Genomic DNA, 27,243 nt, shown 5'->3' with positions numbered 1-27,243 from the left:
AATTAAATTATTGAATTATTATCAGTACAAATTATTTATCTAACTATAATAATTTAACATATATATTTATATAATTTACAATTTTGGTTAAATATAAAAATATGTACAATTATAATAGAAGAAAAATTGTATTATTGCCACAGATATGGATTACAGTCATAATGATAGAAAAAATTAATAATAGTCATAAGTCTTGCAATTGGCATTTTTTTTTTTACAAAATTTAAAGTAATGAAGTGCTTTTAAAATATTGAAAATAAATAATACATTTATTTTCAAAATTTATGAATGATAGATAATTATTAATTATCATCTAATTTTTATTTAAAGGAACATAATATTTACAATGCTACATCTGCTGGTGCAGTTTTAAAGCTGTCTCGTCTTTTGGGATGCCGACGCAAGGTACCAAGAACATTCATCATCTCATTTACCACTGGAGGTTCTTGTTTTTTTACTTGAGGCTTTATCTAAGATTATTATAACATAACATTTAAAATATCATAACTTATAGTGTCGATTTTATTAATTTACTTCTTTATCTGTAGCTTTCAGAGTAAACCTTCCTCCTTTGATCTGATTTATAATTGCATCTATAGCTCCTGTAAATAAAAGAAACAAATTATAAGTTATCTTATATAAACTTCAATTTTATTTTTAATGACATTAAAATGTTTACCTGACTGTACTTGTGGAGTTTTAGGTGCAATGGAAAGTCCCAGGTAATTACCCATTTCTTCTACAGCATTGGAATCATTAGTATGATTCAAAGAGTTTACTGTTTTTAATTTAATAGTTTGAAGATTGTTTGAAGAAAGTGCTCCCATAGGTGGTGGGGGTGGTACAAGTGGTATTAACATTGGTGGTGGTGGAGGTGGTGGAGGGGGAGCACAAGAAGGTGCAGCTGTTTTAGATTCTAGTTTTTTTCTTAGATCAGCGACTGTGAATAATACAATTAAATAAATAATTTCAATAATCTCCTCAACATTTTTCATTTTAGAACAAATAAATGTTGAGTATGCATACTTTGAGATTCAGCAATTTCAGCTCTTTGCTGAGAGCACATTAGTTCTGCCTCGGTAAGTTTAAGCTTTTCTTCATACAATTCAATTTGGTCCGATTCATTTTGACATTCTAATTTTTCCTGTAATCCATTATTGTATAATTTAATTCAGAACTTAAGGAATAAAATTTCAAATTGTCAACATACTTGAAGTTCTCTCAATTGTTCAGTGTTCTCTTGTCGTTCTTGGCTTAATAATCTCTGTAACTGCTCAACTTCAAACAGAAGTTTCATAATTTTTTCGTCTGATGCAGCGTCCATCATGAGTAATTGACTTTGTCGAGCAAGAACATCTCTCTCTGATTTTACCTGAATTATTAAAACCACGTGACGATTTTTGTTGCCTCGTAATCATAAATTTATTATATAAATAATTAAAAACAGGAAAAGCATTAAGGGGGGTCGTCACCCAACCAACAAATTTTTGGCTTACTCTTGAGTATTATGGCTTTGGGTAAATGGCTGTTAGCTGACAGCAGATATTTAAAAAGTTATATGGATACGATCCCTTGTTAGATATTATAGATTATTATTTATCTTTATAAATAATAATACTTTACGTTGCAATTGTAGCAATAGGTTACATGTCATTACCACAAATTAGATATCATCTATTGATTATAAAAATTATTTGATAATTTTATAGTGCATCTTATGGTTATATTTTTAATTTTAAAATATTATTTATAAGTATTTAATTTGTATTTTATATTTAACATAATTTCATTGATAAATATGAAATGCATCAATTGTTTTTTATTAACAAAAGTAAAATTATTGTGCTTGCCCCTTAAAAAAAAGACTTGTCCTTTCTCGTTTCCTTAAGGAAAAAAATTCTGGCGCAATATCTGAATTAGGGAAAAAGTAAAAAAAAAGCTTACCTTATAGGCATCATTTCTAATTTTTTCTCCTTCTTCTTTTTCTTGTTTATACCTTTTATTTAATTCTGTTGTTTCCTCCACTACTTTACGGCTTACACTTTCTAGATTGTCGTGTTTCATAATTAGTTCCTATCAAGGAAAACCTTCATTATTATTTTAGATTATGTTTTTCAAAAATATAATGATAAAGCTTCTGGCACATTAAAAGGGGTTGAAACTCATGGATATATAGATATAACTGTACATTTGTAGTAGTTCAGAGAATTTTAAAATTTTAAATTAGTATGTTCTAAAGGTTTGAAATTTTATGTGTAAATAATAAAAAATGAGTGTAGTGATTTTCTCTTTAATAATTGATTAATAACATTATAATAATAATGTTATTTTATTATTATGTAAATCATATAGAGTTTACAGTAAGTAAGGAAACGGGTTTCTATTGTTCTTATTATTTGTAACAATTGACCTGTTTCCTTACTTTTTGAACACTCTGTATACCTTGAGCTCTCTTTCGGCAAGTTGTCTGGCTCTGCGCTCTTCTTCAAGTTCAGAAGTTAAATCTACTGTTTGTTCTTGAGCCTCAAACTCTTGAAGTTTAATTTTGTTCAACTCAGCTTGTAAACGTGACACTTCTTGTGTAAGCTCTGAAATAAAACTATAGTTATTAAACTACAGTAAAACTTTATTATAATTAAGTAATAACATTATTATAGTTTTACTATGTTTTATTTATACTGTACGTAGTATATTAAATTATTTGATTGTTAAATGTTTAGTAAGAAAATAGGTCTTATTTCCCAAAAGGTTCTTAGTGACAACGAAAAGAAAAAAACTTATCATTTTTTAAATGGTTATATCTCGAGAAAAATAAAAATATCTCAACTATCAAAATATTGACGAATTAATAAAATCACCTTGATTAGGGTTTTTTAAAAAATAACCAGAAAATTTTCTTAAAATAGAAAATTAGTTATGTTGAATTTATAATTTTTATACAAATTAAATTATTTTGCGTTACTAAACAATTACTTAAGTAAGCATAAAATTTATCTTAGATAAAATATCTGTTAAGTTCTTAACACTTCATAATAGACTTAAGTTTTTTTTTAAATGTATTAAAATACCTTTGACTGTTTTTCGGAGTTCTTCCATTTCCGTGTCGTTATTGTCGTTACCATCAGTGTCGTCTTCCAAGTCTTCTAACGTCGCTGGTGCTACCGACATAACTTTTTGCATAAGAGCTGAACTTCTTCTTTTGAGTTCTCGATTTTGTTTGTACCACTGTAATCGTATAAAACGGGCGTGGATCAATTAAAATTCTAATTGATGTCTTATAACTTTTAATTAAAGAGACAGCCGCTTTTGTAGTTTACCTGTGAGGCTCGCTCAATCGCTTTGTTAAGTTGACCAGTTTCAATTTCATATTGTTGTTTTAACTGATCATACTCTTTGTACATACCTTCAGATACTATATAATGAAATAAATGAATTTTTTATTCGTCATTATTTGAACGAACAATTAATAAATTAACTCACGTTTCCTGAGCTGTTCAAGTTGTGTTGTCTTTTGCTCAAGTTCACTTTTCGTGGATTCAAATTCTGTTTTAAGTTTTAACATTTCTCTCTCCATATCAGACTTTTCCCTTATAACTGAATAATTATAAAATAAATTCAATACGATAAGACTTTACAATATTAAACACAATCAAATTTAAGAATGAAATCTATTTCGCCATAGATTTAACAAATTTAATTTTGAAAATTTTAATGATAATAGACCTGATAAAAATATTGTATAAAATAGAACTTACGATATTTAAAACGTTTTTTTATGTAAACTTAAAGAAATATATATAGAAAAAACATAAAATAGGTTCTTACGTTTTTGTGATTGAGTAAGCAAATTTTTCCGTTTGGCTTCTGTTTCTTCAAACTTCGCTTTCCACTTATCATAGCTGTCCGATGGGGAATGGTAACCATTACTAATAGAAGAAGGTGCTTGAGAAGATTTGAATTCAAATTTTGACGAAAAGTCTGTTTTAGGTGGAGGAGATTTGATGCCGTACTTGGATGCCAAGTCAGTAGGTACCGGTGGGGGAGGAGGTTTAATAATGAACTTGGATGTTGAATTAGGGGACTTGATATCCGGTATAGGTGGTGGTGGAGATTTATTTGCTAATGTGATTGAAGAACTTTTTGCCGGCAATGGTGGAGATTTATTATTAAACATTGAATTATTTTCTGGTATTGGCGGAGGTAAAGGCTTCATAAAAGGCTTGGGGGCAGCTTCGGCCATAGTTTTAGGGACGAATCTAGAAACAACGGGTATGTGAGTTTTGCCGTTTACCATATTAATGTTGTTCTTGTTAGTTTCGTTTGATAGATAAGATTGCAGAAAACTGTTGTTCTTTACTGCTGGTCTATTTTCTATGAAATTTTCTGGTTCTTCGTTAATAGTCTTAAACCGACTAACCCCGTTCTGCTGACCGTTCATTATATGATTATTATTGTTCAGCGACTGCGACGAGGGTTTAGCATAACTAAGGCCAGGTGGCTTATAAGGTACAGAACCATTGTTTTGGCTAAATTTGTTTCTGAGGTTCTGCACACTCATCGTGACCAACAACACAGTTGAGATTTCTGTAAGAAATAAATCAAAAATGTACTGAAATTGTAGTAATACTAAATACGTTATTAAAACAGATTTTTTTTTTTTACAAAATTAATATACAAAAGAATAAAAACTTAAAATGCCATTTGAATATGTATAAAATATTTTTTTAATTTTAAATGATTTGTTATTATCAAAAGAAATTTTACTTTAAACTCTAAATATATTAATACTAAATTAATCATAGGCCAAAGTCCGTTTAATGAATTCCTATCATAATGAATATATTTTTGACAACTAATATTGAAATTTTCATAAAGCAATGCAAATATAATACTCGCTTAATTTTACAGTGCTGTATTATTGGCAAGTATTTTATTAGAGAAACAATTTAGAGAAATGTATAAATATAAAAATTATTTGTTAAAGTAAATATAACATTTTACTTTGTTTAATAAAATCACATACTGAACGAAAAAACTTTTAACCAATCAAATAACTAAGAGTTTTTAAGAAATACTTTTTAAGTAAGGCTTAGACGTATCGAAGAGCATGGGTTTAATGAAAGGGAAGGCTCCTGCTCTAAGTACACGAAAACCCCTCAACAGCGGATATCTAGACATTTTTCCTATTAAAATTTATGATGAAAGAAAAACTTTATGGGAATGAGCTTCCATGGTTGTTTACATTTAATACGTGAAAAACATTTTGGAGTATAACACAACCCATCTAACCTTTTTAGTAGTTTTCTAGAAACCGTTTTAAAATTGTTGAGAATAATATCTAAAACGCAGTGTATATTGTACTACAACAGTTTTCTTAACGAAAAACTTAATTCATACAAAACTCAATAAATTATACTTATTTAAATGCACATACATATAAACGTAAAATCCACGCGTTTGAAAAATGAATAGTGTACACAAGAGAGTCAGAAAATGTGAAGTATTCTCAAGTATCGCAAAATTTATCCTCAATTGTCCACTCGCCGACATACATACAACTCAGACATTGGCGAATACAAAGTGATCGTCGATTATAAAGAAAACGCAAGTATTATTTTATTTTATTTTTTTATCGTTACTTTATATTCCGTCGCCTGCCCACTCGCTGCGAGCACAACAATAACCTTCGTGATTGCCAACAGGTTTTCTTTGGTGAACAGAGCAGTAAAAAATTTACTTAAATAATAAAAAAATACACATAGAGGGTGGTGTGAAAGAACAATTATGCACTAATGCTGTCGGCCACAGTATAGTTTCACGTAAATATCATTATACAATGAACGAGGACACAAAACACCTGTGCCCAATAACAAAACAGTAAATCGGATAGAGCACGTCGCGAGTAGGCCAAATTTGTGGCAAAAATGTATCATTAATTATACCACATTTATTCTACAAATATATGAAAGGCAGTTGATCGTTTAGAAATGAAACTACTGGTCGGGTTATTATGTTTTTTTCATCGTGACGTCCGCACATATAAGGAATAAATGAAGTATACTTATGTAGTAATAATGTTATTACCTTGAGACTTTTAAGTTATAGTATAAATAATAACCATCCATACAGTTCGTTATATGCTATGTATTTTTCTTTCAGATGAAGGTGATATTAAACTGACAGCTGCTAATTTTTACAAGAATTATATCTATGAAAATGAGTAAAATTGTTTTTAACAAGTATTCAAGCTCTAATAATGAACGATGCGATATTCTGTATTTATAAAAAAATAAATGAGTATTTAACGCCACAAAAACGATTTTAATTGGCAAAATTCGTTATTGTAAATAATGACCGTGTGTGTCTTTATCAAGTTAAGAAGATATTATTCGACAATTACTTACAAGAAGAGAGTGTCGATCATGTTACTGGAATAAAGGACATTAGAATAGATACATTTTTAATTGTCACCTTAGATCGTTTGACAATGACAGATTTTTTTTACTTAATAGATTATGACATATTTAACCTTATTTGTTTAAGCAAATATAATAGACTTAATATGACAATTGATTTTTTATTGGTTACATTAAAATAAGATCCATTCACAAATTGCGCTCTTTAGTACTAAATTAAAATAATTAAGTTTTTAATTACAGTTGATTGTTGATTAGACAGTTATTGTTAAATCATCAAGCAATCAAAAATAAAAAAATAATCGGAACTATGTATCACCTTCCTTTGAAATAATAAATTTTCATTTCCTTTAAATTATTAATAGCCAATAATTAATGTACACACAGTTCATGGGCTAGAACCAAAGTTTGCACAGGAAATACATTAAATTTCACTACATAGTTTATTGACCCAAATATAATTGTTTACCATTAAACAAAGTTTGTAAGTGATATTGAAGTAAAGATCGGTACAATGACATATTATGATATGATTATAACTTAAATTTTACTGAATTAAAAATATATTAGACAAAAATTAAAATTTTTTAATTGTGTAAATATTAAAATATTTTTCATCTGGAAAAATACTCTCGGATGATAAATAAAATTTTAAACAGTAAAATGACCCGACTTAGCGACAGTCGCCATATATTTTATAAAGGCGTTGAATAACTTCATCAAAATTCTATTGTGGGCGCTGTCGTTTGAAGAATGATACGAAAAAAATAAGCAAACGACCTTGAATTTGCTTTAAAAAATATGTGATAAATATTTAAGCAAAACCGTATAACACCGACAATATGAAGAATACGTATCGGTCGCTTCTTTGAACTAAGTAAAAACTGTTAATAATTGAACATATATCACTACAGCTCTTTACTAATGAAAGCATAAAAATAGATAAATATAAATCCAAAATTGATAAAGCGCAACGGTGATAATAAATTAGAGGTTTAAATAAACTGTATACACACATTTTTAACTACAATATTAACGTGGGTGATAAAAAAACATGAGTCATTTAAATCAGTTGACATGATACAGGTAAAATATTTTTTATACTTATTATGTGTCCATAAAATACCTGAACATAATAGTGTTTGGTTTTACAATAAAGCCGAACTAGAATATTTAAAAATCTCTACATAACTTCTATTTAACATTACTAAATATACTTAACATTATGAAGAACTATTTATTTTCGTTAGATTCGGTTGTCGCTACAGTCTTATAGCGCCAACGGAATCATGAAGAAGTAAACACAGATGGTTTAAAACCTTTGAGTTTTCATTGCACTGTTAGTATGTTAGAACATAAATATAATATTTTACGCTAAGCCAACTACATCAAGTCAAATACGTTTTGATTGGTATTTTAGTGAAGGTAGTTGGCGCAAAAGACCGTAATGGCTAAGCAGTCATAGAGTACATTTATGTATCTTGTCATAACGAATAAAACTTCAACAGTCATAACCGAAAGGATTCAGCAAGGATTATTATAAAATGATTTTCTCTTTTGAAAACTTTTAACCTCAATATTAGTATAATTAAAAAAATATGATATCGATTACTTTTTAATTAGATTATTATTGCGGTCATTTAAACCAAGTCGATTATATTATATCGCTTATGTCATACCTCCATTTACGAGAAAGGAACTTTCAACATATTTTTTATGAGACTAAATACTTAGAATTTTTACCACACCATGCATGTGTTATGTTATTTGGTAATAACAGTAGTTAATTTTAGTTAGAATATTTAGTAAATTGATACCAGTAGAATTGAAACAACGAACAATAATCATTAAAAAAATAAATAACAGAAATCGTTAGTCTCAACACGTAAAACCGATACAAATCGTGATGACAACAAGTTACATTGGTTGAAGTTGGTAAAAGTTTTACTTAACGGTAGCTTATAATTATTAATCGGCACATTCCACAAAAAAAAAAAAAATGAGCGTTAGTGTTCAGTTAAATGATAACTATTTACTCAAACGCTCAACGGCTAGATAATCAAAAACCTTAATACTAAAACGCATTTTTTAAAGTGACTCAGAACGAAGCGATTTCGTTTACGTTAACAGAACACCACTAGTATTATTTATTACGATTCGATTTAGCACAACACGTGTATTTATATTCGTAAACGATTGAACGTGTTGTTCTTTAACTGATATGCCTGTTTACCCAGTAAAGGTTTTCACAGGTTATAATATTTGTTAAGAGTTATTTACTAAGATATATATTATTTAAAGACCACTTAAATCGATAAATGTTTCGATTTAAAAACGATTAAGAAGTATGGAGCGCCTATGAATGTCATAAAATGGCACTATCAAATTAAAGAAGAAAAAAAATATCATAATAAAATTAATATGTTCTTAGCTTTGTACTGAAAATTCTTAGAAAATAATATTATTATTTTAAAAACTTATTACAATACAAAATGTATTTTTTCAAACATTCAAATATTTATAAATAAATTTAAACAAAATTCTATAAAATAGAGAAGATTTACCCACACAATTCACGCTTATTTTGGTAAAACTTGTGTTTTAAAAACAAAACAAATTAATAATAAAAAATTTAATAATACATTTTTTGGTTGATTTTTAGTTTTTTTTTTTTATTAAAATTGTTCAATTATTTATACTAGAAAATAAGATACACAACAGTACAGAAAATTAGTTAATACATAAACTTCTAATAAGCGACTGAATACTATTTTTAATTATAATAAAAAAATATATTATTAAACATTTCACTACGGAGCACATGTACCCGTAAAATATACTTATTTCGCAATTCTTTCTATTACAAAATAATAAATATTGTTAAACATCTGTTACACACAAAGAAGTTGGGTACAGGTTTAGATTGTATATTGAGGACCTTATTATTAGCATATTAAGTGAATAATTCTGTACATTAGCATTATCATAATGTATATGAAAATAAAGTATTTTAAAATCATGAGAACGTGTAATAAAATTATGTAAATTGTTGTATACCTACAATGTGTTTATAATGATTTAACAAGTAAACATTTTTGTATAGTTTTAATGTTTTGAGATGGCGATTGGCAATAAATAGTTTAGTCTATTTATTTGCGGCTTTGATACAGCATCATTTTATTTACAGAGGTACTAAAACGTAGTGTTTATAGTAAACAATAAAAAAATAAAACCATACGGGAACCTTTTTTCTAATAATAACAGTATTAAACTATTTATGCATAATCGAAACAAAGGATGGACGACACAATATAAAATCACATTAACATTTTCAGTTGAAGATTTCTATACGATCTATGAAAAACGGATAACATCGATTAAGTGAATGTTGAGACATCACTTGAAATTTTATAAATAATAAAACGTCTCAACTGTATAATAATTATTTTGCTATGTCGTCATCATCTATTGGCAACAGCTTTCGTTTGGAGAGAAAGTCAAATAATAAACAATAAATGGCATAAAATCAAGACGTTTAAAAATGAGATTCATACCAATTTTGGCAGTCAGAAGGCCGCTGATGTCGATCGCTATTCACGTGTACACTGAGATAAGAAACTGAAGACATAAGAATTGTCGTGAAGTTCATTTAGGTCATGAACAATTCAGCACGCATTTTGTACGTACTTGACCGTCAATTTTTTGTATACGTAACCGTGATCATGAATTTAAGACCCAAAAAAGTATATAAAAAAAAAAATTTAATTAATTTGAACAGACATCAAAAATATCTTACACCTTATAGTCGTGGGCCTAGAACTTATCCAAACGGTAGTGAAAACAACACTTTATAGCTGTCAGAAATTTTTTTGACTTAAAGCAAAATAATTTAACCTCACTTGTAAATCAGCGACTGACGAGAAGCGAAGTCATGGAAACACAGTGTATTAAGAATCATTTTAATAAATATTCACATATGCAGTGCGATACATTATCTAAATATGTTTATCTAGTATGTTAATTCTATTATTGTAATTAGAAATCGTAGGCGTTGTTATAATTTTCTAGAATAGTTATACTACTTCCCTAAAAATAATATATGTTCCAAGAAAAGAGGTCAGGTTTTTGAACATATAATTGTTACAGCTGTTTTTTAAAGTCTATCATGATTTACGATCATAAGTGTGCTAATCGATACTTATGTATGTTGAAATGTATATTTCTATTAGTATTTGCTTTTGTATTTCTAGTCAAGTTTTATAGTTGGGTATTAGTGTTATTTTTACAGGTTCTAAATGTGCGGTCTATCCATTGTCAGGCTAAAATTAATTTAAATGTTACAAATAATTAACTCTTACGCGATCTATTATTACCAAAATAAAAATTCCCGGAACAAAAACAGGAGATATTTAATTTGATCAAATCCAATTTTTAACTAGTTTTAAACGATGCCTACTCGATAATTGATTTTAGTTTTATTTGATCCATTTTGCTGTGGAACGACATTAATGTATTTTATTTATTTGTTTAATCGAGATTTATTGCTTAACTCACACACACGCTCATTTGTATTCATCTAATGTTATTGACATAATTCGTTTGTTTAAATTACAACATTAATAATATTCCTACGCTTTGAAAATTCAAAATTGGAGAGACAGCTCATTAAGTCAGTATTTCTTACATAATAAATTTAACACATGTAATATAATACTAGAAACAACCCAATGAAAAGTTATAGTTAATTAAGCATATATTGTTACACTATAACGATGTCTGTATCATAAACTATGAAAATAATTTTATTAAGTTTTAATAATGCATATTTTATTCTTTATTACAATTAAAATTATACAAACGTGACGATTAATCTTTTATAACTGTTAGAAGAAAAGGTAAAAGTATGATTGAAAAATATTTGGGAAGATAGGAAATAAAATTTTAAGAAAGAAAATTGGAATGTTTCAGTGTGCTATTGCATATCCAATATAAATATTAGGCAACTAAATCTTAGGAAATATTATGTACAACTATAAACAGTAAAATGTAAAATTTTTTTTTATTTGGAAATTATTATCTTTTGGCGTGGGTAGAGTTTAATGACGCGGACACCGAGAAAAACTGATAAAATGATAAAATTTGTATAAAATAAGCAAAGTAAAACAAATAAACAGCAAATGAAGGCATTTATTGTCAGTTATTATTTTACATTTTAAGATTAAAGTACACATATTTTTATCCGTTGTTAAATTAAATAAGGATCGCCTAATTTAATTTAACACGTATCACAAATATTTTTATTGCGTTTTAAATTTCAATAAAATACAAAGGTGCTATATTAAATGTGAAAATTTATAGGTGTTCAGTAAGTAAGGAAACGGGTTTCTATTGTTCTCATTGTTAATAACAATTGATCAGTTTCCTTAATTACTGAACACTCTGTATACATTTTTAGAGCGGTTGTGAATTTGACCTTTTGTTTGTACGAAAAATAATTTTTACAGTAGCAATATTAAAGTATGATTATAAATCATTCTGAATGTCCTTAATTATAACCAATACTATCGTATCAAATAAAAATTTTTGTTTTACACTCGGCCAGTTACAAAGTTAAAACTATGTCTATGTTTCGTGTGTATATTATAGTGCAATTGCAGTCGAACAAAACCTAGTGCCGTGACCTCACATTTATTGTCAGAACTACTATTTATACATCTCCATACATTTGTCAATAATAATACTTAATGCGCGTTTACCAAGTACTGCAATAATCCTACGGCTAAGAATATTTTGGATGTTCTATTTTAGACTAACCTTCGCCTCCCCCACGCATTTCTTTTTATGTGTTTCCGTTTTACTACAGATGAAAGTGTTATCCTTTTCTATAGGTTCTCATGTTGTTACAAACAATTTTTTTCCGTTTTACACAAGTGAAAGTTTAGTAAAATGTCAAAGTGAATTTACTTTATTGTTGCTAATAACTTGAGTCTAATGGTAATTGTCCTCATAAGGTTCATCGCAGATTTTGTGAACAATATCAAGTTAAAAATATTTTAATGTAATGTACTCGCAGTCAAATTCTTTATCGTCTCTAATTTCACAAGACTAATATCTCAATGACCTTCCTTCCTGTGGATTTTTGGATGGTCTAATTATAAATTTAATGTTCTTCGCACTTGTAAAAATAATATGAAGACAATACCAGTTCTTCGATAAATTTCATCATTTGTTATGTGTTCTGTTCAGCTTATTCTAAGCAGCCTCCTGTTTACACACAATGCGTCAAACGCCAAGAGACTTTTTCTTTACTTAAATGCTAATATTTCTTAATATAAATATATTTTACTTGCACTGGAATGGAAATTTAGCCTAGTTTATTCTTCTTGCATCTCTACTTAATAATAATTAAATTGAAAAATATATAAAATCAAAAATTTACCAATAATTTTTTTTAATTATTATTTTAAGAGAAATCAAGTAGCTAATATTTTAAAAAATCATTCTGTATGGGTTTTATAACTTTATAAAGAAACTTTTTAGGGATTTGTCTTATACAAAACGGCAAAAAGATTAATATACAGCACGACTATAGTCAAGAACCTCTTTGAAAAATCTACATTTTTATGGTTTCTTCAAATTTTGATTATTTCTAAGGCATCATCAAATTTTTATTATTTCTATGGCTTATTTAAATTATATACATTTCTACTACTTTTTAAGTTTACAAATACAATAAAAATACCAAATATAGACTTTCTACAATTAAATTTAATACTTTTTAGTTCTGAGGTAAAATTCATAATTTTTAGAATAAACACTGAATGAAATATTTAAAAATGACTTAGTACTATACGTAATTATATAAATATATACATGTAATATATTTTTTAATAAAGTAAAATACGTATACTATGATTTTATTCTTCTTCATTCTCGCCTCTATCTAAACTACTTGAGTCAGTTAGTCTGAATAATTAATGAAATTGCGTATTCATACTTAATTATTGAGGGTTGAATTTATTTACTGGCAGTTAAGTTAAATCAAAGTGATACAATTACTTGCAAAGTGATAGAAAACCCGTCAACAAAGAACTATTATGAATAATATTGTGGCGCAATTATGTTTAATATTGCTATATCGCAACACACCCAAACATAAAACTACTGAGTGAAGAAATAGGCGCCGTGGCATCAATTACAATAGATTGTAAACGAACACAGCAAAAAATGAAATAAGGTGTCGGTAAGGCGATTGTCAAAATGTTGTTAAAAAATGTAATTACAACAATAAAGATAATTATGATAGAAGTGTAATATGAGTTATATATTCACAATGGAATATTTGAAAACGAGGAACACATGAGGTGTAAAAGAATTAAGTTTTTGTAATTTGAAACCGAAAAAAACCAAAATTTCTAAACATAACAAAAAAAAAGTATAATCAAATAAGTTATTTATTTTATAAAAAAAATGTGTTGCTATACCAATGGCTTAACAATAAAATAAAATAACGGACAGAAAATCACAGGGCAGTTTTTTTCGAGGATCCACAAGATCCTTATGGTGAATTAAATTTAAGGCAAGCTAGAACTATAGTCTCAGCCAGGGTTATTGGGTTTACATTAATTTTATATTATGTGATACTCGAGTTAAAAAAACCTGTTTAAAACACACAGTTTTAAAAATGTAACAATCCTGATTCCTGTAATTTTTCTCTTTTTATAAGATAATAGTTACTCGAGAGTTGAAATAAGTAAGCAACACTATAAAACATACTGCAATATTGCGTTTATATTACTTTTATCATAAGATTTTGGTAAAACACTACACACACTTATTATTATATTATCTCTTGTGGTAAGTAAAAATAATAAACTCCAATAGTTGTAGTGTATTAGAAGACAACTTCTGTCTTTGAATGAAAATGTAATACCTTTTAACCACATGTTTAAACTTTCAATAAATTAAGTGAATGTCTAGACTATTATAAAATAGTAAAACATTATACCTAGATTATAGACCTACATAAAAAGTATTAACAAAATGTTTTTTAGATAACGTTTTTTGCCTTTAGGTGTTCACGAGTCACGTTTCTACCAAATGATACAAAATTATTTTTTAACAGCTTTCGTGGAATGTCTAAGAGGCAAATAAATAACGCATCAATTGCACAACTAGAATAAACCTGAATTTACTTAAACGTATCAAGGTAATTTTTTACATATTCTATTCGTCCACACATATCAAGATTTACGAAGTTTTATCATAAAACGAATAAAACAATTAACACAAAACAATTGTAAGGCAAATATAATAGTGAGACACTTTAAATGAATACATTTATCACATTCTATAAAATAAAAAATATTGTACATTAATAATTGTTATTTTAGGTTAGTAACCTTTAAAATGTTTTGATAAAATGGTCGGATAGAATTAAAGTTTTACTACACAATTTTTTGTTTGGTTAAAATAATGTAAATTTTTAATGATATTGTTTTACAAAAGTTTACTATTCTTGCAATAAGTCTAGGAAAACTACCTTAGTATTGATCAATTTTCATCAAAGCTTATGAGAATATAGTTCTACAATTCATATCAACGTTCAAAAAATCTTATTATTTTCATTATCATTTATACCTCGTATATAATAATTATACATAATGTATGTGAAAACATAATTCAAAATGACACATATAAATAACAAAAATATTAGAGCATAGTTTGACAAACTCGTATACAGAAATGAGAAGAATAATAAACAATTACAATGAAAGATGCCGCTTCCATTTTTTTGATGACATACCGATTGGATTCGTGTAGGCAGTATGATAACGTTAATTATAAAGTCATGCCCGGTGTTAGTTGCGTATGTAAAACATGATCGAAAGTGAGTCATTCACGAATTGTCATAGGCCATTTCGCATGAGTCAGATACACAACAGTTTGATTATTCCGCAGAATTATAGAGATTTGTTTTCAAACACTAAGTACGTCAACCAATAAATAGTTATTTTTTATAACTGTTCGAATAGACAATAAGAGAATATCAAATCCGGTTTTGATCTTAATAATTACTTAAAGACTGGGCGATAAATAAAAATATTTAAGTATTACAAAGTATTGATGAACTTACATTAATCTAGTTTACAAAAAGAAATTCACTGTTAAGGCGCTCATATCTATCAGATCTTTAAATATTATTTCTAGTACAAGTGAGCACTATAAAAATAATTTTTATAAATTAAAAACTTTTATCAATTTTGTAAAATTGACAAAAATCAAAATCGTAAAATATATTAATTCCTCATGAGATATTATACTAAACGCAACAATTGCTTTATATTTAACTTCTTTGAAGTTTCTAATTAGATATATTTTATTTCTAATTGGTTTTTCACAGAAAAAAAATATTACTAGTGCTCATAAGCAATATTGTTAAGCATTACATTATAAATAATTTACTCTCTTAATGACTACATTTGTCACAAACATGAGCGTCATGAAAAATATAATTTCTATGAAGTTTATTAATTAAGTATGTTTTAGACTGTACCTAATTTGAAAATTGCGTAAAATTCGAACAATCCAATGAGTGAAATTTTTATGATAGAATCATTTTATTATCATAGCAAGTGATTCACCGATATTATTTTAATAATCCAATAATTGATTGTACGTAAAATAAATATCGTGAACACTTAGTTAACTGTTAGAAATTTAAACACAATGACGAGAATAAAAATCACAGTAAATTATATTATATCTACTGAAGAAATTAAAAAGTTTATATATTAAGTAAATAAAATACTAAAAACAAGTCAACATGTTTTAATAGATAAACGAATAACATTTTTTTAGCAATGAATTTTTCATTTATTTGAGAAAATTAAATTAAAAATATATAATTCTTGGACAAATTTGAGGGACGGAGTGGCTGAGTCGGAACGCGGCAGTGCTTGGCGTTCATTGTCTCAGGATCGAAATTCAGTCACGAACGGCTATATTTACCGAGTGAGAGGTCAGTTTGGTAATTGGAGTGGTCATCCCTATCTCTAGTGACGGACTCACCACCGGTTTCGGAGTATCAATGGTTAAGAAACTTCTTTGTAGGAACCCGCTTAATGGGCTGAAAGGATTAAAAAAAAAAAATGGACAATTTAAAAACTTTTAATTAAAAATTTAAAGTATTAATAAATGATTATAGCGTCATTTACAAATTTCTTTAATTAACATTTAGTAATTTTTGATTAATTAATTATACAACAGGAAACATATTCCACAATGGGTATAGATTTCAATTTAATAATGAAAAAAGTATAAAAAAGAACATATAGTAGAAGGGCTTTCGAATAACAAGAAAAGAATAAAACAAATAATCATGCACGACTTTGAAAATTAAAATTCCATCCAAATGGTACCACCGCCTAAACAGTTTAACAGATCAAAATTAAAAACACCGTTTTGTAAAATGTCTAATACAAAATCTGGACTGTTTACAATTGATATTTTCTTATCGCTATTGGATAAAAATATAAACATGAAACTTAAAAAAAATGTTTAAAACTAGTTTCTGAAAAGTTGGAAGAATTACTATGCATTGTTTCGAAAGACAGTGCTAACGGTTTCATTTGATACTATCTAAAAAAAGCATGTCGTACGTTTTTCTTTCTTAATTGATATTTCATTGAAAAGCGACGATGAAACTAATACTTAAGTAGCTTAATGTGTGCAGGAACCAACNAGTGTGGTGACGCTTGCCGTGGCGATGCGTCGCCACACTGTAAACGGTATATATATATAGTGTGGTGACGCTTGCCGTGGCGATGCGTCGCCACACTGTAAACGGTATATATATATAGTGTGGTGACGCTTGCCGTGGCGATGCGTCGCCACACTGTAAACGGTATATATATATAGTGTGGTGACGCTTGCCGTGGCGATGCGTCGCCACACTGTAAACGGTATATATATATAGTGTGGTGACGCTTGCCGTGGCGATGCGTCGCCACACTGTAAACGGTATATATATATAGTGTGGTGACGCTTGCCGTGGCGATGCGTCGCCACACTGTAAACGGTATATATATATAGTGTGGTGACGCTTGCCGTGGCGATGCGTCGCCACACTGTAAACGGTATATATATATAGTGTGGTGACGCTTGCCGTGGCGATGCGTCGCCACACTGTAAACGGTATATATATATAGTGTGGTGACGCTTGCCGTGGTGATGCGTCGCCACACTATAATATAGTAAATATATATTTATATATATATATATAGTGTGGCGACGCGTCGTCATGTGGAAGTGACATTTCCCCCACCGCACCGATCTTGGTCTTCAGTGTACAGTGTTGTTTGATTACGGTACATATAATAAACATAAAACATACCTGTTTTTTATTATTTTTATTATTATTTATATTATTAATAATTTTTTTTTAATTAATAAATAAATAAAATCGCATCAAAATGTCTGACAGTGGTAATTTACAAAGTGAAAGTGAGCAGCCTCCAGCAAAAAAAGCGCGTTATGACATATTATCAAGTCATGAGTAAGTTAATTATATTTATATAATAAGTTATAAGTTTGTATTCATCAATATATAAAAGTCACATAAATTTATTTTATTATATATTTTTTTTATAAATATGTCAGTAGCCAACAATCATCGCAGTGGTCTCAAAATATTATTATTGAAGCTAGACATCAAGATCAGTTAAACACAAGACATGCCATTAATGTTATGTAAGATTTTATCAATATACTAGTACCACAAAATATACTAATAAGGAGAGGTGGTCAAGGTGTGGGCCTCGCCAATTTTTATAAAATCTACATAGGTCTATTCTATATTAAACATTAAACCACATTTATGTCGAATTTGTTGCCAATTTCCTTAAGCCGAGAAAATCGACTAAAAATTAAAACAGACTTTAAAAGTATGACCTTTTTATTAGCAATAGTCATCAAGTGTCATAGTCTAGTCGGTAGCGCGGATGTGTGAAAGACTATATGACACAAGTTCATTTCCCAATAAGGACAAATTCTTTTTGCATTTTAAAAATAATTTTCTGTAGTATCAACTTCTATTAATTTATTATTCATTTATGTCTTTGCAAAGTTTTTTTTATTTTTTTTATAAATATTTCAGTAGCCAACAATCATCTCAGTGGTCTCAAAATATCATTATTGAAGCTAGACGTCAAGATCAGTTAAACACAAGACACACCATTAATGTTATGTAAGATTTTATCAATATACTAGTACCACAAAATATACTAATAAGGAGAGGTCAAGGTGTGGGCCTCACTAATTTTTATAAAATCTACATAGGTCTATTCTACATTAAATATTAAACCACATTTATGTCGAATTTGTTGCCAATTTCCTTAAGCCGAGAAAATCGACTAAAAATTAAAATAGACTTTAAAAGTATGGCCTTTTTATAACCAACAGTCATCAAGTGTCATAGTCTAGTTGGTAGCGTGGATGTGTAATAGACTATTGGAGACAAGTTCGAATCCCAATAAGGACAATATTTTTTTTGCATTTTAAAAATAAAAATTTTCTGAAGTATCAACTTCTATTATTTTACTATACATTTTTATTAAATTTTATGTCTTTGCATTTACAATACTTTGAATCATTGGTTGTTAATAGTATAGGTTTGGATTTTATTATTGAATTATATTACATAAACTTTATATTATTATATTATATTATAAAAAATAGTTTGTCATGCTTGTCTAAAATTTTTATACAATTTTTAGAGTAAATAATAATAAAAAGGAAAGTCAAAAGCGATATAGGGAAAATAATAGAGAAAAATTAAAACAACGTGAAGCGGAAAGAAGAAAACGAATGAAATGTTTACAAAGTACTGCCGGGCCATCTACTTCTTCAAACACTAATACCATTGAATTGAATGATGAAGATACAATAAATGTTATTTCCCAATGTTCTTCTGGCTTGGAAAATACATGCACAGATTCTATTCAAAATAATGAGCAAGCTAATAAAATAAATGCTCTCCAAAAAAAACGAGAACGCCAAAAAAGATACAGAGAGCAAAACAGGGAAAAATTAAAGCAGCGTGAAGCGGAGAGAAGGAGACGTTTGCGAAATGTAGAAATGATACCAGAAGTGTCCAATTGTCTAAATAATGAATTTACAGAAATTATAAATGATCCAATAATAAATGAAACAGAAACAGATTCTGGGCGTGACTTTGAAGAAATACAGCACGTAGTGAATGAAGTACCTCAGCAAAATTTAAGAGACATGTCAAATACGTACAGCCAATTTAGACACCATAAATTAGCTCATGAATATTTTCAAAATAATTTTAAAAATAATGAATTTGGACATGCTTGTTCAATTTGCGACCGACTATGGTTTGCAAAAGATTTGAAGACACCATCTGCATCTGGACGTATAATTGATATAATAAACGTTGGGCAAAATGTGGATGTTCTCAAAATATGCTCTACTTGTAAATCAGCACTAGATAAAAATCACATTCCTAATATGTCTGTGTATAATGGATTTCACTATCCAAAAATACCCCAACATTTGCCAAAAATAGATTTTATCACCGAAAGGCTTATATCTCCTCGAATACCTTTCATGCAAATACGTAGATTGAGACATGTTCAAGGACAATTTGGTATATACGGACAAATTATTAATGTTCCTGTTTCTGTTGACACTATGGTTCGGTCACTTCCGAGAAATGTCAATGATGAACATTGCATTTACGTTCATATAAAAAAAAAATTGATTCACAAAAGTAGTTTTGTTCAGGGCTTAATTAGCATTAGATCAATTAAAACATGGTTACATTATTTGATTAATACTCCTTTATATCAGCATTACCAAATAACAATTGATGAATCATTTTTTAATCAAGAAACACCATTGATTACACAACAGAATATCGACGAATTCAGTGAAAATATTGATATTGAAGAAAGTCTTTCTGCTCAACAACAAACTTTAGTATGGAATGAAGACAAGTATTTAAGATTAGCACCGGGGCAACAAAATATTCCACATAGTTTATTATTTGATGAGCATGCTGAAGAGTTATCATTTCCGAGTATTTATATGGGACACTTTAGGGAATTTAAAGATACAGTCAAAGTTACACCATTTATGATGGCATCTAGTGAATTGCGACGTAAGGATCGCCGAGGAGTCAATCCCTATCATTTGTTATACATGGCTGTAAAAATTATGAGACTGCGAGTTCGTGACTGTTTAACAATTGCATTCAAACATGTTGGTACAGATACCAATATAACTAAAGAACAAGTTCAAACCGAAGAGTATATTCATAACTGTATAGAGTCCAATTTAGCTTTTTTAAGGTCAATACCCAATTCAGTATGGTACTGGTCTACAAGAAAAAAAGATTTATTTGCGATGATTCGACAGCTAGGAAAGCCAACAGCATTTATGACATTAAGCGCGAATGAAATAGGGTGGCCGGATTTATTAACATTGTTGAATAAATTAGCTGAAGAAAAAGAAGATGTACAAAATATTAACGCATCAGAACTTAGTTTCATCCAAAAAAGTTCATTAATTAACAATGATGCCGTAACATGTGCTATTTATTTTAATAAATTAGTTAATGTTATAATGTCAATTTTACAATCGAAGAAATTTAGTCCTTTTGGTAAGTTCAGAGTTATAAACTACTTTTTGAGGATTGAATTTCAACATCGTGGAAGTCCACATGCGCATATTCTCTTGTGGCTTGACAACGCTGCTATAGATATTCTTGGAGAAGATCAAAAACAAGCTATAGAAATGATTGATAGTTTAGTGTCAGTATCAACGTCGGAAGCATCCGGAAATATCAAATTACTTACGCATAAGCACACTTTTACATGCTACAAAAAAATTGGCCCAACTTCAGTACAAAAGTGCCGATTTGAAGCACCATTTATGCCGTGTAAATCTACAATAATTTTAATACCGATGGATAAAACGAATCCACATTACAAAGAATATTTGAAAAGATATAATGAAATTAGAATCAACTTAGAAAGTAATGACTATGACAGTATTGATGATTATTATGAAAGTAATAATATCAGATCAGATGAAGAATATAAAAATATACTAAGATCTGGTATAAATAGACCAAAAATATTTTATAAACGTCATCCATCAGAAAAATGGCACAATACTTTTAACCCATTTGTTTTCAATGTCTTAAAGTCAAATATGGATTTCCAGATAATTACTGAAGAATATTCTTGCGCTGCATATGTCGTCGAATATGTAAATAAGACTAACAGAGGCATTAGCAATTTGCAACGCAAAATAATAGAAGTTATGAATGAGAATCCAGAATTTGACATCGTTGAAATAACTCGTAAAATGAGCGTTGACATGCTGAATACTATTGAGATGAGTAGTCAAGAAGCGGCTTGGTATCTTTTAAGGTTGCCAATGTCTAAATCATCAGTTGCGATTCAGTACATTAACACTTGTTGGCCGATTGAAAGACAGAGGATAAAAAAGACACAAAAGCAAATAGATGAACTTGATGATGACTCTACTGATATTTGGAAGGAAGATTGGCACGACAAATATCAAAAACGGCCACAAGAATTGGAAGAAGTTTCTTTAGCGCAGTTTGTTTCAAAATATACTAAAAACAGAAAGGGAGAGTACGTCAGAAAACAGCATCCTCAAGTTATTCGTTATAGAAATTATAGTATGACTCAGGATTACAATGAGTATAGAAGAGAAATGGTTACCTTACATATACCATTTAGAAATGAAGACACAGAAATATTAGCAGATATGAAATTCACAACTACATACGATGAGCGCGAAAACGAAATTTTAGAAAAAAGAAAAGAATTTGAGAAAAATATTGATATTCAAAAGATAATTGATAATTGCCGACAATTATGCCATGAGGATGAGCTGGTAGATGACGAATCAGAAATTCAAGATTTTGCGACAAGATTTCCAGAGCCAAATCCCTTTGAAGAATTTTACAGAAATCCGAATGCTGCTGTAAATGAAGATTTACGTATAGCTACGCTTAAAAACTTAGGAGCAATAGCCAGAAGAAGAGAAAATATCATGAGCAATGATCGTTTTTGCGAGCTTTAAAAAGTATTAACAAAATGTTTTTTAGATAACGTTTTTTGCCTTTAGGTGTTCACGAGTCACGTTTCTACCAAATGATACGAAATTATTTTTTAACAGCTTTCGTGGAATGTCTAAGAGGCAAATAAATAACGCATCAATTGCACAACTAGAATAAATCTGAATTTACTTAAAGGTATCAAGGTAATTTTTTACATATTCTATTCGTCTACACATATCAAGATTTACGAAGTTTTATCATAAAACGAATAAAACAATTAACACAAAACAATTGTAAGGCAAATATAATAGTGAGACACTTTAAATGAATACATTTATCACATTCTATAAAATAAAAAATATTGTACATTAATAATTGTTATTTTAGGTTAGTAACCTTTAAAATGTTTTGATAAAATGGTCGGATAGAATTAAAGTTTTACTACACAATTTTTTGTTTGATTAAAATAATGTAAATTTTTAATGATATTGTTTTACAAAAGTTTACTATTCTTGCAATAAGTCTAGGAAAACTACCTTAGTATTGATCAATTTTCATCGAAGCTTATGAGAATATAGTTCTACAATTCATATCAACGTTCAAAAAATCTTATTATTTTCATTATCATTTATACCTCGTATATAATAATTATACATAATGTATGTGAAAACATAATTCAAAATGACATATATAAATAACAAAAATATTAGAGCATAGTTTAACAAACTCGTATACAGAAATGAGAAGAATAATAAACAATTACAATGAAAGATGCCGCTTCCATTTTTTGATGACATACCGACNATTCCATGATAATGCATCCGTTAATGCATATAATATTTTAGCTTTACAAACTGAAAATAAAATAGATTCTGTTGCAATGGATATTATTTCTGGTTGTACTAATCATGAGCAGGAAGCAAAGATGAGACAAAAATTACATAAGATGTCAGTGATTGATACAGGAGGTTTGCCATATGAAATTATTTTTGTTATTGGAAAGCCCTATATTATTACAACTAACATAGACGTGGTAGATGGATTAGCTAACGGTGCCGTTGGAAAGCTTGTTTATATAGAACAAAATGAAGAAAACCAAGTTACTCGCGTGTGGCTCATTTTTCCAGAAAAAAACACTGGTATGGTGGCTAGAAGAAAAGCGACAGCTTTCGTTGCAGAACATAATATCGATAGACGTGCTGTACCTATTGGACGTCGAACTTCGAGTGTATCACTTAATAATAATAAAACTATTATGGCCAAACGAAATCATTTTCCAATAATATCAGGATGTGCTATGACTATTCATAAGTCTCAAGGAGGTACTTATGACGAGGTGGTCTATGAGTATAGTAGAAGTCATAGTATTCCATTACTTTATGTAGCTTTAACACGAGTAACAAGTGTTGAAGGGTTATTTATTTGTAATAGTCAGGATGATCTAAGGTTTTATCATGGAAGAAGAGTTGATCCATCCATTTCAAGTTTACAACAAGAATTTGAAAGGTTATCGTTACATAAACTTACTACATTGCAAAAAGGAATCACTGATTTTATGAACTCCAGAAATAAATTAACTATATATACCTTAAACTGTCAAAGTCTTAGAAAACATACCCCTGATTTACAAGATTCTGTTTGTCAAAATAGTAACTTTTTACTACTAACTGAAACGTGGCTTCCTGCAAATGAATCAGTTGACCTTCCAAACTTTCATTGTATAGCTAAATTTAAACGGCAAAATGCGAGAGCTGCTGGTGTTGCCATTTATAAAAAAAATAATATTTCACATATTACTACATTGAACATGGATCTAGCAATTCAAAATACTGCAGATGTTCATGTCTCCCAAACATCTATTGGCGATATTTGCGCTTCACACGTTACATTAGAAAATGGAAGTGAATTAATTATGGTTGTTCTATACATTTCACCCAATAAAAAAATAAATGATATCATTTCATTTTTACACGAGAGATTATTTGTGTATAGTCACAGAGGGTCAATAATTTTGAAAACTAACAAAGATAGACAACCATTGATTTTAGCTGGGGACTTCAATATAAATTTTGGTAAAAATGAATCATTGCCACTAGTTACATTTCTCGAAGAAGAATTTCAGTTGCAAATGAATAATAATCCCAAAGAACCTACAACTAAATATGGAACGACAATAGATGGTATATTTACAAGATACCTGGGCAATGTTATTTCAAATACTTTTGTTACGTACTTTAGCTATCATCGTCCACTCGTCACTGTAATTTCGTCGGAAGAAACATAAAATATAAAATTTATAAAAGAAGTCACTTATTAAAATGTTGCGAGTGGTGTCACAATTAGAAATAAATTTTTTAATTTTTGTACTTAACAAAAAATGAATAAATATGTATTTAACTGTCATTATTTTATAGAAAATATTTGTAATACTTCATATTTTCATTTTATCATATTTAATTCCTATTGTAACCTAATCTTCTGTGCGTATAACTTGTAAAAAATAATTTCGATGTTTCACATCAGCCAGGCGTCCCGTGACGGCTCACAGTTTTTTTCTTTCTTAATTGATATTTCATTGAAAAGCGACGATGAAACTAATACTTAAGTAGCTTAATGTGTGCAGGAACCAACGATGAGAAATACATAGAAAAATAGTAATTCAGAGAGTACAGAGATTGTAAAATTGTACTAAACTCTTACTAGATGAATTTCCGTCAAAATACATGGGATATGAAATAGTATTTTAGAGAGCTTAGATAATAATTATTATCTAGGCTCGCTATAGTATTCCATTTGATAACTTTACAATATAAATATATGTTGTTAAGTTATGGTAATCGGTATACCCATTACAATCATAGAAATAAATTATAGCGTGCTATGGTAACAAGCAACTGTAAAAAAATACATAGAATTGATACAGATGCATTAAAAAGAAACGTATTTTCCCAAGTATAAAGAAAGATCATTGTTTACAGTACATAGAATTAATCGTCCAGTTGATAATGTTATAATTACTGCAAAAAAATAACGTATCATACTAGCCTTTAATATTAATGATAAAGTACGAAAAAAATTCAATGAGTTTAATTTTTTGTTCCATGGAAATATTAATTTTTTTTTGTAATGTTCTACGTTTGAAACTATTTTTGCAAAGTGTAGACGATAAATCAACTTAACAATTAATAATGTAACTTTATAAGAAAGGTTATGACTTACTCCTCCCACTTATTCAAAATGTGTGTTGTATCGTGTATAATGTGACATATTATTTCACAATGAGTAAAATAATAGCAGGTTTCTTATTGTCGCCCATTGCTTAGTCAATAATATAATATTATTCTCGTGCCTTAAGTTTTAAATATATTGTTTTTTCTTTGATTCTTTTTAAAAAAGGATTTTTTTATTTAGAATTTATTCTTTTGTTCTTTAATTATGTGTCCTAAAAATATATTAACTCAAATTACAGGTTTCGCTTCTTTGGAATTTAATAATTTAGGTATAGTAAATAAATGTCTATGCTTCAAGAAATTATACAAGACATCAAAATATCATTAAAAATATATAAAGTGATACGATAATTTATCTTACAGTCCAATAATAAGAACATTCAGTGATCCAATAATGCAGTATTAAATAATTAATAATTAAAAAATCAAATGAGTAGAAAAAAGGAAGTATAAACATAAATATGTTTTATTTTATTACAAAATAGACGTAGAAAATTATGTTTAAATAACAAATCTCTAAAAAATTAGCAATTTACATAAGCATATTAATAGCAGAACGTAGAATAAAAATACTCTAAAATAGTAATTTTACCACAAAGTTGTAGCTTTAGTGCAATTTAACTATATTCCTTAAACGTGTTATACAAAAATATTTTTGAATAAATCCTAGTAAACAATTTATAAAATATTAATAGTAAGTGGATCTAGTTAACTAATTAATGTAATCGATGGATTGAAATATCTACTAACGTGTATATAAATCGAATAAAATAATATGCAATTGTTTTCATAATATGCCTTTTACTCACAATAGAAATCAACTTGATATTGTTTGATAAACGTCTGATTAGTTTATCTTATTATTCAGTATAAGATATTATTAGATAATGAAATACCAAACTAGAGTTTAAGATTAGTTAATCTTGGTTAATCCTTCAAAGTTATTTTTCATATGTACAAGTATATCTTCTAAATAGATTAGTATATTTAAATAATATAAAAAATAGTTATAGAAACAACAAATGATGAACAATTTTTCAAATTTAATAAAAATACATATTTTTAAATTCTGTTTTAACAAGTAAAGAGACATACAAATATATAACACTACCCATACTCGAGAAATAATATCAAAGTTTTGTTAATTTTAAGTAAAAAATATAAGCCATTTTTAAAATATTAATACATCCTGAAACAAATTTGAAAATTTTAGATCTGAATAACGACATATGCAAAATTCGTTATTTTTCTAATTCATTAATTATTTACTAAATTTTAACTGCATGAACTTTAAAATTAAATATCGTACCTTCAGTTTAAATGTTATAAAAGCAAAGTAATCCAAAATGTCACATTTCGCGATGAAATGTCGAGACGGAAATAACGATATTGTCTTGAGCGTTCACTTTACCCACACGCGTGCGCCATTAAACTACTACTGATAAAGAGTTATTTACGAAGGCCATGCGTACATACT

The 27,243-nt window shown here is 28.4% G+C and overlaps 2 protein-coding genes across 2 annotated transcripts; one reads left to right on the top strand and one right to left on the bottom strand.

Annotated features, from left to right (window-relative positions):
- Positions 1-236: 236 nt before the first annotated feature.
- LOC126900346 (shootin-1-like) lies at positions 237-27,243 on the bottom strand. Its single transcript, XM_050676000.1, has 12 exons — positions 27,076-27,243; positions 3,826-4,584; positions 3,481-3,594; positions 3,318-3,412; positions 3,069-3,225; positions 2,443-2,588; positions 1,945-2,073; positions 1,211-1,372; positions 1,027-1,144; positions 680-940; positions 535-602; positions 237-470 (listed from the first exon to the last, which is right to left on the bottom strand). Exons 2-12 carry the CDS (start codon positions 4,556-4,558, stop codon positions 342-344), a joined length of 2,112 nt encoding a protein of 703 aa, XP_050531957.1. The 5' UTR covers positions 4,559-4,584; positions 27,076-27,243; the 3' UTR covers positions 237-341.
- Positions 17,167-22,559, top strand: LOC126902076 (uncharacterized). Its single transcript, XM_050679097.1, has 4 exons — positions 17,167-17,973; positions 18,078-18,167; positions 18,574-18,663; positions 19,193-22,559. The coding sequence occupies exons 1-4, from the start codon at positions 17,891-17,893 to the stop codon at positions 22,557-22,559; spliced, it is 3,630 nt and encodes a 1,209-aa protein (XP_050535054.1). The 5' UTR covers positions 17,167-17,890.

The sequence above is a fragment of the Daktulosphaira vitifoliae genome, unplaced genomic scaffold (genome assembly GCF_025091365.1).
Source record: "Daktulosphaira vitifoliae isolate Bord-2020 unplaced genomic scaffold, ASM2509136v1 Scaffold_3, whole genome shotgun sequence".
Taxonomy (NCBI): Eukaryota; Metazoa; Arthropoda; class Insecta; order Hemiptera; family Phylloxeridae; genus Daktulosphaira; species Daktulosphaira vitifoliae.
The sequence above is the reverse complement of the archived record's forward strand: the minus strand, read 5'-3'. Positions and strand labels throughout refer to the sequence as shown.

Coding starts and splice junctions, on each gene's coding strand:
- LOC126902076 (XM_050679097.1), top strand. CDS start 17,891: ATGTCTGACAGTGGTAATTTACAAAGTGAAAGTGAGCAGCCTCCAGCA. Junction 18,168..18,573: donor AGACATGCCATTAATGTTAT/GTAAGATTTTAT, acceptor TAAATATTTCAG/TAGCCAACAATCATCTCAGT. Junction 18,664..19,192: donor AGACACACCATTAATGTTAT/GTAAGATTTTAT, acceptor TACAATTTTTAG/AGTAAATAATAATAAAAAGG.
- LOC126900346 (XM_050676000.1), bottom strand. CDS start 4,558: ATGAGTGTGCAGAACCTCAGAAACAAATTTAGCCAAAACAATGGTTCT. Junction 3,595..3,825: donor GCTTACTCAATCACAAAAAC/GTAAGAACCTAT, acceptor ATAATTATTCAG/TTATAAGGGAAAAGTCTGAT. Junction 941..1,026: donor TGAAATTGCTGAATCTCAAA/GTATGCATACTC, acceptor TATTATTCACAG/TCGCTGATCTAAGAAAAAAA.